Below are 16214 nucleotides of genomic sequence, written 5' to 3'. Positions count from 1 at the left end.
TCTTACTTTGTAATACCTGAAATGGATTTAAGATTAATTAAATTCTTACCTTAAAATCGTATGTATTATTTTATTTCCAATATTTTCCAAGTAAAATAATTATATTTGGAAATCGCAAATCGCAAACCATGACAAACGCAAGACAAACGTCAATTTTGACATTGACGTTTTTAGATGATGCCGCTGCGTTTACTTACTATTTTTGTGGATGTTTATTATTCTTATTACTAGAACGTAAATGTCGTAAATAGTTGTCGGTCCCATTTATTAAAATTTTCATTGAATAAGACGAATATCCGACTATCAGATAATCTATTTACGAACGATGCGGTAGAGAAACACTAAGAATATTAAAAGAGGTTATCCGGTTGTGAGTGGTAAAGATGGAAAGGGGCAAGATGTCGTCTTCGGGTCGCGGAGGCAAGAGCAAGGCTCCGCAGCACCCGCAGGACATCTTCGCGCTGGGCACCAAGTCTACTGTCGTCGTATCGCGAGACCAGGAGAAGAGGAACATACACAAACCCTCAAGTAGTGGTGAGTACATTTTAAAGGTTTTGACTCTTGACTTGAGTGAGTATCATCGTAATATCAGGCGAGAGGCCCGAAGAACGTCTTCGGCTTGGCTTATGGATCACACAACTCATAGATTTTGGTGCAAATGCATTTATCTTTCCTTCTTAAATCTTTCCAATGAATCCCAAAATGCTGTTATGAGAAAATGGCAAATGTACACGCCTCTCCACTATTGTCAAGGCGCTAGAGTGTGTGTTCAGATATTTTTGACCACCTTGGCCGCTCCAATATATCTGATGGTGACTGTACCATACATCAGATTTGTAACATTGTGGTAGTCCATGTTAATATTGTAAATGCGAAATTGTGTCTCTGTCTGTTACCTCTGTTTGGGCCCTGAGAAAGGACATAAGGGTAGTTTTTAACAATCATCATGATCATTCCAAGCAGACAAAGTCGCGGGCAGAAGCGAATAATTATCAAGATTTCAAAATCACCTAGTGCCTTTCAATGTACTTTTTAACCATGATTCTTGCAAATAAATTACAAATAATAATAAATAAATAAGGCAAAATTAACACCATTTAAAATTTTGCTGCAGATCGTATTATTTTGACTTGTATTATGAATGCTTTCTCATAGGTGTAGAACGCAAACGTGAAGGCACATCAACTTTTGGTGCTGCTCCCCCCACCAAGAGATCTAGAATTGGCTCGCCAGCAGAGGCTGTTGGAGGGACATCCTTAGAGGTGGACCCTGTGGATCTTGTCCCCAATGTGCTGCAAGCTTTGGATACCCATAACTCTGATAAATTGGTAAGTCTAATGTTGATAGGTTTAATGTAACAGTAAAGTTATATATATGTCTTTTATAGGAATGGTGGTTAATGGACCACCACCTTGAAAAAGAAATGTATAGATACATACAATCTGATTATGGCTAAGAAAGCCGATGGCAGATGAAAGTAGAGAAAAAAAAAATATGTCTTTTATAAGACCTTTATAAGACTTTTATAAGACCAACTGTTTTTTTACCAAATGTTTTACTTAGGCTATAAATGTTTGCTCAAATATTTTTGTCAAATAAATCACTGGACAAATTTATTATGTCCAAAATATCTTTACTTAAAAAATATTAGTCAAATAAATCACTGGACAAATTTATTATGTCCAAAATATCTTTACTTAAAAAATATTAGTCTAATAAATGTATTGTAAAACCACTACTTGACAAATTATGTCTATGCAAAACATTATGTTATAAAAAAGTGTTACGGCTAGGTTAGGTAAAGTGGGTGCTTAGTTTGGTTTGGTAAACTAAACAGCCTGAAAACTACCAAAAAAAAAAACACTGCAGTATTACCTATATTTTTACCTAGATAGGTTCGTTAGTTACCTTGTGTCCTTCAGAGCAGAAAATAGAATGTTTGAAAAAATAGAAAGCACGTTTTGTTTTGATTTTTGTATTCTTTGGTAAGTACTCATTTGGAGTAATTAACAATTGTTCAAATAAAAATTGGCAATTTCTTTTTTTGATAACTGTTACATTTGTCATGTTTTGTTATGGTTTTTGTATTCTTAGGCAACTAATAATTTCGAGTAATTAAAATTTGGTAAAATAAATTTTGCCAAAGTAAGGAAATGTCAAAATATTTTTTTGCATATCGTTCTTTTGGAAAATATTTATGTGCGACTTGTTTAGTTGTGAAATGATTAGTTGGCTTTTATATTTTTAGGATAAATTGTTTGGGATATGAAAATCTGGCAAAAAAAATTGGTAATCCATTAGTAACCCGTCTTTTCCATTATGAACATGCATTTAAATAAAAACAAATACATAATAAATTGCCAAAACTGAAGAAGGCTTATAGATCCTTGGTATATAGATGTCATTTATGCCCTTTTGTATGTCAGAAAAAGAAACAATTTAAAACTGAGAGTAACATTAACACAACTGTTATTTGTTTACAGCTTGGTCTTCTCACAGGCTCGATCCGTCTACTCAAGTCCCAACGCTCCAAACCTGATCCAATCCTTTGCATGAGTATGCTATACTTGTGCAAAATCCGGCCGAACATGTTTGCACATGACGTTGTGACCCAGAGTCTATGCACGCTGTTGAAAAGGGAGCAGGGCGCTGCATTCAAAAGTAAAGGAAATCCGCTGGTGTTCGTACTGGCGTGCAATATGCTGTATGCTGGGCATAGGGATAGTAATAATTGGCCTGATACTTTTATTAAGGTAAGATATTCAATGTGTAAAGCTGTTATGCTAACATAATCTGCTAAGTTCTTTAAATAAGTAAATTGAATTGAATTAAAAGACCAAATATTACTGAATTTTTACAAATAAATTGTTTTGATCGGGTGGCCTTAGTCACTTTTTTATTGGTGTATTTCACTTTTCGTTATATTGAGTTTTTTTTCTGACAGGTGTACATTGAAGATGCCTTGAACGAGAGGTGGTGGGTGGAATGTTCATGGTGTAAGTGCTTGGTTGAGAACATCGCCACCGCCTTTAGCACCAAGACTCCTCCTCCACATCTCATCCCATCTGACAGTGCACTTGGTATGTCTTAATGTTACATCCGATAGTAATACTTATACCCAAATACCGCCGCGCTTACCCGTGGGGCTTAGTCAATTGGTGTAAAAATGTCCTACAATATTTATTTATTTAAATAACCCCATTACCAATACATTCTGTGATCTATTATGGTTCAAAAAAAAGTTATCTTATTATCTTAATTTCAAATGTCACTAACGAGTGGTTTAGAAATAGCTTCTAGAAAAGATTGATATATGTATGTCGTTCTGAGATATAACCAAATTCCAATGGAATTACTGAGTCTATACAATCTCTCAATACGGAGCGTGCATGAACTGAAGACGGCAGCACAGAAGTCCCTTCATTGCCGTGAAGCATTATGTCAAGTTTCCATTTTTAGATTTAAAGCCACTTGACGGCAGACCCGACTATGCGTAATGGAGCCAGCGCGAAGTGTAGGGGGCAGCACTTGCTTAGAAGCGTTAGTTGTTTTCGCTTTCGATTCAGGTCACGAGATGGCAGACCCTCCATCACGCACGGTTTCTGTACCGTCAGGAATGCAAGTTGGTTGCGTTACTTAGGACCACTGTAACCATATTTTTTACCTTTTCACGGATAAATAGTGAGAGTAAAAGCTTGTTTGTAACAGCAGCTGGCGGCACGATGTCGCCGTCAGGGTCGGGTTCTCCGCTGATGGGAAGCACGGACGACGATCCTGACAACACGGACCTAGAGTACACCGTGTTTCCCAGGTAACATAACATACTTCTGATTAAATATATAATGCGGATGATATTTAGAGGGGCAGTATAACTTCTACTCTTTATATTTTCGCAGTAAAAAGCTTCAGATTTTCTTATTTTACCTACTACTATTCGCAACTAGAGGTCAAATTTTTTAAAGTCCTTGAATGTATTTTTTCTTATTTGCAACAGAATATTAAGTTATTTCATAGATTTAACAAAAACTTTCTCAAGTGTGAAGGAACTTATAAAAAATTCTTATATAAATGCCAAATCTCACCACTTAAATTCTTGTACACAGATATTCGAGTAGCTACGAGACTGTTGAAGCATTGGTGCTGGAAGCTATTAAAGAGCAGATCCAGCGGCGAGCCGCGCCGGACGCCATTGGGAAAGGGTTCTTGAAGCTGCTGTCTGCTACTTGCGGGTTCCCTGAGGTTACTTCATATTCTATATTCATACTTATCAAAATCACTGTGGAATAGAAAAATTTAGAAGAAGCACAGACAAAGGACAACTGTGATGCTTAAAGTTGTGTAAAACGGGTCCGAACCAGGGAGCGTTGTCTACTTCAACTGTGGAGTTGTGCGAGTCTTGATCAGAGGGCCCACCGCAAACATCTAAAAATCTTTATCTGCCTCTCTGTCGCACGAATATGCAAGAGCGTAAGAGAGACAGATAATGAATGCTGTTCGATTTGTCGTTGTTAGAGGTATTATCAAAACTACACAACGGGACTTAATCGCGTATTTAAGTTTTAAGTTGAGTCTTCTCCGAGACCACGGGGACAACGCCGTCCTCGAAACGTCGGAGGTAAATCTTAAAACTTAAATACTCGATTAAGTCCCGTTGTGTAGTTTTGATAATGTTTAATAACCGTGAAAGTTTAAATCAGTGTGTTGTTAGAGGTAGATTCTCAGGTGTCTCTTAACTTGACCCAGAGCCCATTCGCGGTGTCTCTTAACTTTTTGACCCAGAGCCCATTCGCCTTTGGCTATCCTGATTCCTTTTTGTGCGCTGAATTGTATTCCCTTTGGCGCTCCTACTGTCCCTCTTCTTTTTCTTGGGCCAAAGGTCCCAGGTCTAGCTAATTATTCTAAGCTTCTCAGTTCTTACTAGAGCGCTATACACGGTGGCAAAAAAATAACTGCATTCCCGCTGGGGAGATTTTGGGCTTATACTGAGCAACTTTTACTATGGGAATAACCCCGAAATCACGAAAAAAAATTACTCTCCCATAGAAAGTGGACCAGCCAAAATGTATGAAAGAGCCAAATCTTTTTAAAAGTAAAAGTTGCTCAGTATAATCCCAAAACCTCCTTGGCAACGGGAATGCAGTTATTTTTTAGCCACCCTGTATACTTCAAACCTCTTTTAATTTCAGATCCGCATGATATCCGCGTCCCGCCTCGAAGCGTGGCTCCACTCGGGCAAGCTGTGGCGCGCGGCGCAGGAGCTGCTCGCGTACGTGTGCTGCAACGCCGACGCGTGCGGGCCCACGGCGGCGCGCGACCACGAGGTGCTGGCGCAGCTGGCCCGCATGCGGCTCAAGACCAAGCCGCTGCAGCAGGCCTACCAGGCCTGCCTCAGGTACTGACTGATTTATTTTTAATATTACTCGTAGTGGAACCAGTGTCGAACGTAAATGTAAAGTCACGTCAACTTTTGGCGCTACTCCACACACCAAAGGATAAAGAATTGGCTCACCGGCAGAAGCAGTTAAATTATTTCTACATTAATTTTCAGTTATCGTCGAATACTCGTCCCGAACGGTTGCTACGTGCGGCCTACCGTGTGACTCATTTGTTTACGTCGTGTTAAATCTTATCGCGTCACTTAATTATCGACCTAACTACATTGTAACAGAGTTGTTTTGGTCAGACACCCGTTTCTGTATATTCGAATTATCATAATGAACTGTGCTAAGTGCCGTCTTGTAGTCACGGATGGAGTAAATTGCAGTGTTTGTAAAGGGATTTTACATTATGGATGTGCTGGCATCGCTGAGACTACTTATCGCAAAATGACGAGCGATAAAAAAGCAAACTGGCGGTGTGTATCCTGCCGTGCTGGCAATAATCTCGCAACAGACGTCGTACCGGCCGAAACTCAACACCCGTTGGACCCTAGTTCAGCACCAGCTGCGTCTGGTGCCTCGTCAGCCGAGTTGCAGCAAGGTTTTGCCTCCATCCTGAAAGAGATCCATGACTTTCGCGACGAATTTCGTTTAATAAAAACCGACCTAGTAACTTGCAAGGATGGTATCCAAGAGATTAATACGAAGTTAAATGAGATGGAATCTCGAGTGTCTTTTGTAGAGGATAGTGTAAGCCAAATGAAGGAAAAAACCGAGCTCGTGGCTAAGTTACAATCCGACCTTAATACAGCGACAAAAATGTTAACCACCCTCCAACAAGAATTTGATGCTCGAGAACAATACTCTAGGATTAATAATATTGAAATCTCTGGCTTGCCCTTCAAAAAAGGAGAAAATCTGAATAGCATCCTTCACGATATGTATACTGTAGTAGGGCTGACGTTTGAGGCTCATCATATCGACAGCATACAGCGAGTGCGACGTTTCCAGACTGCTGACGACAACGAAGGCGGTGACAACGACCGGGGGCGGTCGTCGAAAAATCGCGAACCGGCTGTTATCGTAAAGTTTACCAGGCGTGTTTATAAGGACCAGCTACTATCAGCAGTCCGTGCGCGCAAGGGCATCACAACATCCTCCATTGGCCTTAACGGGCCGGCATTGAATCTGTATTTGGGCGATCATCTCACTCCGGCCAGCAAGATGCTGCTAAAACGCGCACGGGACCTCAAAAGGGATAATAAACTCGCGTATTTATGGATTAGAGACTGCAAGATCCTAGCTAGAAAAACCGAGACGTCTAAAGTAATGGTTATAAACAATAATTTCGATTTTAATAAAATAAAATGACTGTTCTACGTTTTAATCCTAAAATCTGTTAATATAAAAACTAGTTTAACGCCTTATAACTCTTTCCTTGTTCGTGACACGAATATGTGTTTTATATCTATTGAAATTTTCCTTATAAGCACCGAACATATGCGTTTTAAATGTACCACCTGCACTGCCTATCAAAAAAAAGTTATTGTTTTGTTTTTGTCGCCCGATTCACAAATAAAAGGTTACCCATACTTTTTGTTTAATTCACTACGTCTAACTAATATTACTCTCTGGTATTTAATGACAAAAAGAACGTATGTAAGTAATAATAGTCGTGTAATTTGTAACTTTCATCACGAGTACTGCTAATATGATTGGTTACTACCAAAACGTACGCGGACTACGTACAAAAACGCAAAGTTTTTATTCACATGTGTCAATGTCTGACTATGGTTTTATTTGTGTGGCTGAAAGCTGGTTAAATTCTAACTTTTATGACGGGGAACTGTTTGATAATAGGTACATCGTGTATCGCTGCGACAGATCTGTGGACTCGAGCGGCATGGCGCGTGGTGGAGGGGTAGCGGTAGCGGTGCGCCGCGAACATCAGCCCGTTCGCCTGGACTGGCCTTGCCCATCGCTTGCCGCCTCCGAGTGTGTCTGGGTATCAATACCGTTATCGCAGCGCGGCACTCACACGTCTCTAAATATCTGTTGTGTTTACATCCCGCACGGGCCGCAGTATAAAGATACTTTAGAAAGCTTTTTCGATATTTGTAGTCAATTAATAATAGAAAATCCCAATGATGTTTTTCTCGTAACAGGTGACTTTAATATCTCAGACGCTCAGTGGGCTACATCTGACAGTTCTAAAATGGAACTAATTGGGGGTACTAATACTTTGCATGTACAGTTACTTAGCGAGTTTCTATCATATTCAGGTTTAAAACAGTACAATTGTTGCCTAAACTGTAATCAACGAATCCTGGATCTTATTTTTTGCAATAAAAACTGCACAATATCGGCAAGCGACGATCCTTTAACACCGGAAGATTTGCACCATAAGGCTCTTCAAATAGAACTTAATATTATTTACACGATTCCTCTTAAACCAGCCCCTACCTTTGTATATCGTTTCTTCGATGCAAACTTCAATGAAATAAACCTCGAGTTATCTAAAATCGCCTGGTCAGAACGCTTTTCGGGCCGTACTTTGGACGATTGTGTTTCGATATTTTATAATATATTAAATAACTTAATTGATAGACATGTTCCTAAGGTCCCCCAACGGTTCTCTTGTTCTAAGCCCCCATGGTATACCAAACCGCTTAGAAGATTGCTGAATGAAAAAAAGAAATACCATAAGCTGTGGAAGACGTACGGTAACCCTTTAGACCATGACACTTATAAACTTTTAAAGAAAAGAATATCAAAATTGGAGCCCGAATGTTACAAAAATTATATTAGTTATACTGAAACTAAGATTAATGCTAACCCTAAATTCTTCTGGACTTATATAAAATCTACGTTTTCTAAAAGAGGTCTTCCACAGGTTATGCAATATAAGGGTGTGGCAGCTTCAAGTGGTACACAAATTTGTAATTTCTTCAATGAACACTTTCACTCAGTTTTTGAAAAACCAGCTAGTGGTTCCTTTGATATAAATAACCTCCCATTAACAAGTGACTCAATTTTAGACATTGATACAATTTACATAACCAAAGAATTAGTTTATAAATATCTTAAATCTATAAATGTAAATAAAGGGGCCGGTCCTGATTCTATACATCCTGTAATAATCAATAAATGCTCTCCTAATTTAGTAGAACCCGTTACATTACTTTTTAAAAAGTCCCTTACAGACGGATGCGTGCCCTCTTTGTGGAAACGTGCACTAGTCACTCCTATACCTAAAGGTGAAATTAGCCATGACATAGAAAAATATCGACCAATCTCGAAACTGTGTCAATTTGGTAAGGTTTTGGAAAAAATTGTAACCGATCAGTTATCCACTGCCATACGGCGTCACATTATTCCAAACCAGCATGGTTTTATTAAGGGCCGGAGTGTTGAATCCAACCTTATATCCTACACGGAGATCTTATTGGACGCACTAGATAATAACTATCAAGTAGACGCTGTGTATACTGATTTTGCCAAGGCCTTCGATAAGGTTTGTCATGAACGCTTACTGTTGAAGCTTTGGCATATCGGTATACACGGCGACCTTCTCCGATGGATAAAATCTTACATAGAGAATCGTTCGCAGGCTGTGGCAGTGGGTGGATATACTTCTCAGTACAGGCCCATTACGTCTGGTGTTCCACAAGGGTCTCATTTGGGGCCTTTGTTGTTTGTCATATACATCAATGATATTTCTGCATGCATAAAAAATTCAAACTTACTGTTATATGCTGACGATGCAAAGATATTTAGAGTCATACGTAATGTGGACGACTGCAAAGCCTTACAAAAAGACTTGGATCTTTTTGAGACTTATTGTATTGATAATAAGTTGTCTATAAATCCAGACAAATGTTCCGTTATAAGTTTTAGCAGGAAAAGGAATAGTATTAATTTTGATTATAAACTTTGCGATAAAAAATTAGGTTGTGTTCACCAGATTCGAGATCTCGGTGTCATAATGGACTCTAAACTCACTTTTATACCTCACATTGATGACTTGTTAGGTAAAGCATTTACGAAGTTAGGATTTATACTACGCGTAGGTAAACCATTTAAGAAACTTTTAACTTATAAGGTATTATTTAACAGTTATGTTCGTAGTCGTTTGGAATTTGCAAGTGCTGTGTGGAGCCCACTGTATAAAATACATAGTGATAGGATAGAAAGAGTTCAAAAAAAGTTTGCTAAGACAATAGAATACAGAATTAGAAATAAATACTCGGATTACGCCACCGCAATGAGAGTACATAATATAACATCCCTTAGTTATCGCCGAGAACGTACCGATATCTTAACCCTTTATAAAATTATTAATAATATTATTGATGCTCCGTTTTTATTACATTCACTTTCCTTCAGAGTCCCTCGACGTTGTGAACGTGCTTGCAGGAAAAAACCCCTCTTTTACATCCCCCGTAGTCGGACTGCTTACGCAAAAAATAGTTTTGTTAGAAGGGCGTGCAGGTTGTACAACGAAAAATTTCTGAGCCTTGATATTTTCTGTGAGAAACTTAATAGATTTAAAACACTATCTATGCAGTGTAATAACTAATAACCCAAATGTTTAGATTGGCGCTATAACGAAATAATCTCAGTATTAGATGTTACTGCTTTTTATAATTTCTTTATTAATAGTTAACAAATCCTGAGAATTCAGTTTGTAAACAATTAGTAACAATACCATAAGGTTGTTATAATACTCTTATATTTTTATTCTCATAATTTTTTTCTTTTCTATTTTTTTTTTTTGTGTTTTGTTTTTGCACGCACAAATAGCTCTGTTTTACTATGTAGAAACTACTTAATAAGCATGATGTTAAAATATTTTCATTAAGGAAACTGTAAGTCTAGTTTTAAGAAAAGTTCCAGTGTTATATATAACTATAAAAGACTGTTTGTTTCTTAAATAAATAAATAAAAATAAAAAAATAAATTAATGTTTGCCGTCCCATAGCCGCTTAAAACTGACCCCTAGCCCGTTGCAGCCTCGTGCAGTGGCCTTTTAACCCCCGACGCAAAAAGAGGGGTGTTGTATGTTTAACGCCAACGTCTGAAAGCGAGTTTCCTTGCGGTGGTTCTTAGCTATGTTTGATAGAAATCGATCCAGCAGTTTCAAAATGATATAAGGCATTTTGGCATTGCTTATATATTCCACCAGCTACGCTATCATCATAAATGGTATTCTTTTGGATACATTTGATTACAATCTATTGCGCTAGTGTTTTAACATAGCTTCTAATCCTACCGACCGCGCCAGTACAGCTTTACTTCAGTGCTATACAAAAAAAAACATCCATACTAAAGCAATGTAAATGCTACATACGTACTTTCACAACTGTATTTTTGTCGCCAGGGAGATGGTGTCCGACAGCCCGGCACTACTCCGCAGCGTGGTGACTCACACGATCTACAACGAGCTGTCCAACGTGCGCTCCCCGAACAACATGGCGGTGCTGGCCGCGCTCATACAAGCGCAGCCGCAAGCTGTGCCCGCTGCTATGGCGGACACGTATCAGGTACGCGACGCGAAATTGTATCCTATCACTCTGTCACTTCAATGTGACAAAAGTGAAGGGGCCCCGGTAGCCCCTCTTGTTTAGGTACTCATAAAAGTCAACATCAACGGTGACTAATTCGGTGTTCAGTGGAGGATTTGCAGTCTTTGCCGCCCTAGGCCCTATAGCCGCCCCTTTCGCAGCACCTATTATATTGACTACATTTTAAGTTCTTTCTTGTTATCATCAGCGAAGTTTTTGTCACAATTTGCCGCCCCTAATTTTTGCCGGCCTAGGTCCGGGCCTACTGAGCCTTAGGGCAAATCCGCCACTGTCGGTGCTAAGTTATTCTCTCGTACAGTATATATTTATTTCGGTACGATTCATAACAGAATCGGACTTTAGTGAGAATGGCGTTTGATATTGACTCAACGTGTACGACGATATAGTACATTGTAGGAGAGGACGGAAAATCGCTAAAAGATGGACGAGTGAGTTTGAGGGCCGACACGTTAGTGAAGGCCCTCAAATAATACGAGTCCATCTTTGGCGTTTCCGGACGAGGCATTACATAGTGCTTTTCACGACTACTGCGAGGAAATAAGAAAACATTTGCATAACTATAAGTACTAGCCCGCGATTTCTCTGGTAGCAAATTACTAGCCACTGCCTGTGCTGTCTCTTGAATTTCGGTAGGCGTTAGCTTAAGAATATCATTTTTTTCACTAGAAAAACTCATTTTTATAGCGAGCGTAGATACGTGTTTCTTGTACTTTTTAGTCAAACATAATTTACACTATCCAATTCAGTGAGTATTTTCCGATCCCGCCTTTTTTACTTTTTTTATCACTTTTAAGAGGCGTTTTTCCGTTGTTTGCTTCAAACCGACTCAAAACTTAGGAGCGTTTTTGCTAAAAAAACAACAAACAGCTACATAAGTAAAAAACGCCTTAAGAGTGAATCGAATGAACTGACTGAATGAATGAATGGTTTCGACATTTCTTTTTTTTTTTAACAAGAAACTGGACCTATAAATAACCTAATTTTATTTTTGAAGGAAAAAGTTGCGCCAAAAAATACCTTTTCACCTCAGCAGCTCGAACAAGGGTACTTTGCTTCTTAAAAACAGTGAGCAAAATGCGATTTTGCTCACTAAGTCATTTTGTCTCACTCAGTGAGCAAAATCGCATTTTGCTCACCGAGTGAGACTAAATGAGTGAGCAAAATCGCATTTTGCTCACTGAGTGAGACAAAATGTCATTCAAGTGATCTTTATAGTCAAATGTCATTTCAACATGCGGGGTCTAATACAAGTTCGATATACTTGGGTTCTATTATCTCTGTCCCTCTAGGTATGTTCTCACTGCTTAGGGTGAAAAATTTTGTGTACTACACGAGATCAAAGTTATTTACATCTCGTGCGCTTTTGAATCCCTTACTACGCTCAAGATTCTAAATTAGATTCTTTCGCTTGCACGGGACTCAAAATAAGCACTCGAAGAAATATCAAACTTTGATCTCTTGTTGTACAAATAACTATTTATTTATTTTTATGTTTTACATGATACTCATTGCTGTAGCGAACCGTCACCAATGACAGATGATGATAACAATGAAACATTGTAGTAGTGGTGGTTCAGGTGCTACAGCTATTGCCTACTTTACAGCTTGGTTTTAGACCATCTATTGCCACATTTCCGAACAGTGGCGTGAAAAGTTTATAACTTATGATGTCTAAGCGCCAGGCGCACCATCCCCACTCGACAGACTGATCAACGTCACCCGGCGCGCTGCGGCGGTTAACTATGATATGGTGCAACCGACCCTAAATTGTGTTAAGTTTTTGCCTCTACAGTAATGGTTGTATTGTACAACAGGAGCTAGTACTGCGTCAAGAGGACTACCTGCGTCCGCTGCGCGCTCTGTCCCGGGAGTGCGTGCGCGCGGCGCGGGCCGACGCTGCGGCGCTCGTGCCGCTGGCGCGCGCGCTCGCCGCGCCGCCGCCGCACGACCCGCCCACCGAGGTAACCTCACTCTTGTAACAGGAGCTGGTGCTGCGTCACGAGGACTACCTGCGGCCGCTGTGTAGGGAGTGCGTGCGCGCGGCGCGGGCCGACGCTGCGGCGCTCGTGCCGCTGGCGCGCCGTCGCCGCACGACCCGCCCACCGAGGTAACCTCACTCTTGTAACAGGAGCTGGTGCTGCGTCACGAGGACTACCTGCGGCCGCTGTGTAGGGAGTGCGTGCGCGCGGCGCGGGCCGACGCTGCGGCGCTCGTGCCGCTGGCGCGCCGCCGCCGCACGACCCGCCCACCGAGGTAACCTCACTCTTGTAACAGGAGCTGGTGCTGCGTCACGAGGACTACCTGCGGCCGCTGTGTAGGGAGTGCGTGCGCGCGGCGCGGGCCGACGCTGCGGCGCTCGTGCCGCTGGCGCGCCGCCGCCGCACGACCCGCCCACCGAGGTAACCTCACTCTTGTAACAGGAGCTGGTGCTGCGTCACGAGGACTACCTGCGGCCGCTGTGTAGGGAGTGCGTGCGCGCGGCGCGGGCCGACGCTGCGGCGCTCGTGCCGCTGGCGCGCGCGCTCGCCGCGCCGCCGCCGCACGACCCGCCCACCGAGGTAACCTCACTCTTGTAACAGGAGCTGGTGCTGCGTCACGAGGACTACCTGCGGCCGCTGTGTAGGGAGTGCGTGCGCGCGGCGCGGGCCGACGCTGCGGCGCTCGTGCCGCTGGCGCGCCGCCGCCGCACGACCCGCCCACCGAGGTAACCTCACTCTTGTAACAGGAGCTGGTGCTGCGTCACGAGGACTACCTGCGGCCGCTGTGTAGGGAGTGCGTGCGCGCGGCGCGGGCCGACGCTGCGGCGCTCGTGCCGCTGGCGCGCCGCCGCCGCACGACCCGCCCACCGAGGTAACCTCACTCTTGTAACAGGAGCTGGTGCTGCGTCACGAGGACTACCTGCGGCCGCTGTGTAGGGAGTGCGTGCGCGCGGCGCGGGCCGACGCTGCGGCGCTCGTGCCGCTGGCGCGCCGCCGCCGCACGACCCGCCCACCGAGGTAACCTCACTCTTGTAACAGGAGCTGGTGCTGCGTCACGAGGACTACCTGCGGCCGCTGTGTAGGGAGTGCGTGCGCGCGGCGCGGGCCGACGCTGCGGCGCTCGTGCCGCTGGCGCGCCGCCGCCGCACGACCCGCCCACCGAGGTAACCTCACTCTTGTAACAGGAGCTGGTGCTGCGTCACGAGGACTACCTGCGGCCGCTGTGTAGGGAGTGCGTGCGCGCGGCGCGGGCCGACGCTGCGGCGCTCGTGCCGCTGGCGCGCGCGCTCGCCGCGCCGCCGCCGCACGACCCGCCCACCGAGGTAACCTCACTCTTGTAACAGGAGCTGGTGCTGCGTCACGAGGACTACCTGCGGCCGCTGTGTAGGGAGTGCGTGCGCGCGGCGCGGGCCGACGCTGCGGCGCTCGTGCCGCTGGCGCGCGCGCTCGCCGCGCCGCCGCCGCACGACCCGCCCACCGAGGTAACCTCACTCTTGTAACAGGAGCTGGTGCTGCGTCACGAGGACTACCTGCGGCCGCTGTGTAGGGAGTGCGTGCGCGCGGCGCGGGCCGACGCTGCGGCGCTCGTGCCGCTGGCGCGCCGCCGCCGCACGACCCGCCCACCGAGGTAACCTCACTCTTGTAACAGGAGCTGGTGCTGCGTCACGAGGACTACCTGCGGCCGCTGTGTAGGGAGTGCGTGCGCGCGGCGCGGGCCGACGCTGCGGCGCTCGTGCCGCTGGCGCGCCGCCGCCGCACGACCCGCCCACCGAGGTAACCTCACTCTTGTAACAGGAGCTGGTGCTGCGTCACGAGGACTACCTGCGGCCGCTGTGTAGGGAGTGCGTGCGCGCGGCGCGGGCCGACGCTGCGGCGCTCGTGCCGCTGGCGCGCGCGCTCGCCGCGCCGCCGCCGCACGACCCGCCCACCGAGGTAACCTCACTCTTGTAACAGGAGCTGGTGCTGCGTCACGAGGACTACCTGCGGCCGCTGTGTAGGGAGTGCGTGCGCGCGGCGCGGGCCGACGCTGCGGCGCTCGTGCCGCTGGCGCGCCGCCGCCGCACGACCCGCCCACCGAGGTAACCTCACTCTTGTAACAGGAGCTGGTGCTGCGTCACGAGGACTACCTGCGGCCGCTGTGTAGGGAGTGCGTGCGCGCGGCGCGGGCCGACGCTGCGGCGCTCGTGCCGCTGGCGCGCGCGCTCGGCGCGCCGCCGCCGCACGACCCGCCCACCGAGGTAACCTCACTCTTGTAACAGGAGCTGGTGCTGCGTCACGAGGACTACCTGCGGCCGCTGTGTAGGGAGTGCGTGCGCGCGGCGCGGGCCGACGCTGCGGCGCTCGTGCCGCTGGCGCGCGCGCTCGCCGCGCCGCCGCCGCACGACCCGCCCACCGAGGTAACCTCACTCTTGTAACAGGAGCTGGTGCTGCGTCACGAGGACTACCTGCGGCCGCTGTGTAGGGAGTGCGTGCGCGCGGCGCGGGCCGACGCTGCGGCGCTCGTGCCGCTGGCGCGCGCGCTCGCCGCGCCGCCGCCGCACGACCCGCCCACCGAGGTAACCTCACTCTTGTAACAGGAGCTGGTGCTGCGTCACGAGGACTACCTGCGGCCGCTGTGTAGGGAGTGCGTGCGCGCGGCGCGGGCCGACGCTGCGGCGCTCGTGCCGCTGGCGCGCCGCCGCCGCACGACCCGCCCACCGAGGTAACCTCACTCTTGTAACAGGAGCTGGTGCTGCGTCACGAGGACTACCTGCGGCCGCTGTGTAGGGAGTGCGTGCGCGCGGCGCGGGCCGACGCTGCGGCGCTCGTGCCGCTGGCGCGCCGCCGCCGCACGACCCGCCCACCGAGGTAACCTCACTCTTGTAACAGGAGCTGGTGCTGCGTCACGAGGACTACCTGCGGCCGCTGTGTAGGGAGTGCGTGCGCGCGGCGCGGGCCGACGCTGCGGCGCTCGTGCCGCTGGCGCGCCGCCGCCGCACGACCCGCCCACCGAGGTAACCTCACTCTTGTAACAGGAGCTGGTGCTGCGTCACGAGGACTACCTGCGGCCGCTGTGTAGGGAGTGCGTGCGCGCGGCGCGGGCCGACGCTGCGGCGCTCGTGCCGCTGGCGCGCCGCCGCCGCACGACCCGCCCACCGAGGTAACCTCACTCTTGTAACAGGAGCTGGTGCTGCGTCACGAGGACTACCTGCGGCCGCTGTGTAGGGAGTGCGTGCGCGCGGCGCGGGCCGACGCTGCGGCGCTCGTGCCGCTGGCGCGCCGCCGCCGCACGA

The 16214-nt window shown here is 46.3% G+C and overlaps 1 protein-coding gene across 1 annotated transcript in view; it reads left to right on the top strand.

Annotated features, from left to right (window-relative positions):
• The first annotated feature begins 234 nt into the window (after positions 1–234).
• Positions 235–16214, top strand: part of LOC134799675 (uncharacterized) — a 70769-nt gene continuing 54789 nt past the window's right edge. Inside the window, 22 exon segments of the mRNA XM_063772114.1 lie at positions 235–534; positions 1156–1328; positions 2484–2753; positions 2945–3080; positions 3709–3811; positions 4104–4239; positions 5187–5392; positions 10759–10921; positions 12778–12924; positions 13092–13184; positions 13238–13330; positions 13384–13521; positions 13689–13813; positions 13856–13973; positions 14127–14264; positions 14307–14423; positions 14737–14874; positions 15042–15179; positions 15222–15338; positions 15381–15497; positions 15665–15789; positions 15957–16095. Coding sequence (XP_063628184.1) covers positions 384–534; positions 1156–1328; positions 2484–2753; positions 2945–3080; positions 3709–3811; positions 4104–4239; positions 5187–5392; positions 10759–10921; positions 12778–12924; positions 13092–13184; positions 13238–13330; positions 13384–13521; positions 13689–13813; positions 13856–13973; positions 14127–14264; positions 14307–14423; positions 14737–14874; positions 15042–15179; positions 15222–15338; positions 15381–15497; positions 15665–15789; positions 15957–16095 — 3081 coding nt within the window. The 5' untranslated portion in view covers positions 235–383.

This window comes from Cydia splendana, chromosome 18 (assembly GCF_910591565.1).
Source record: "Cydia splendana chromosome 18, ilCydSple1.2, whole genome shotgun sequence".
Lineage (NCBI taxonomy): Eukaryota > Metazoa > Arthropoda > Insecta > Lepidoptera > Tortricidae > Cydia > Cydia splendana.
The sequence above is the reverse complement of the archived record's forward strand: the minus strand, read 5'-3'. Positions and strand labels throughout refer to the sequence as shown.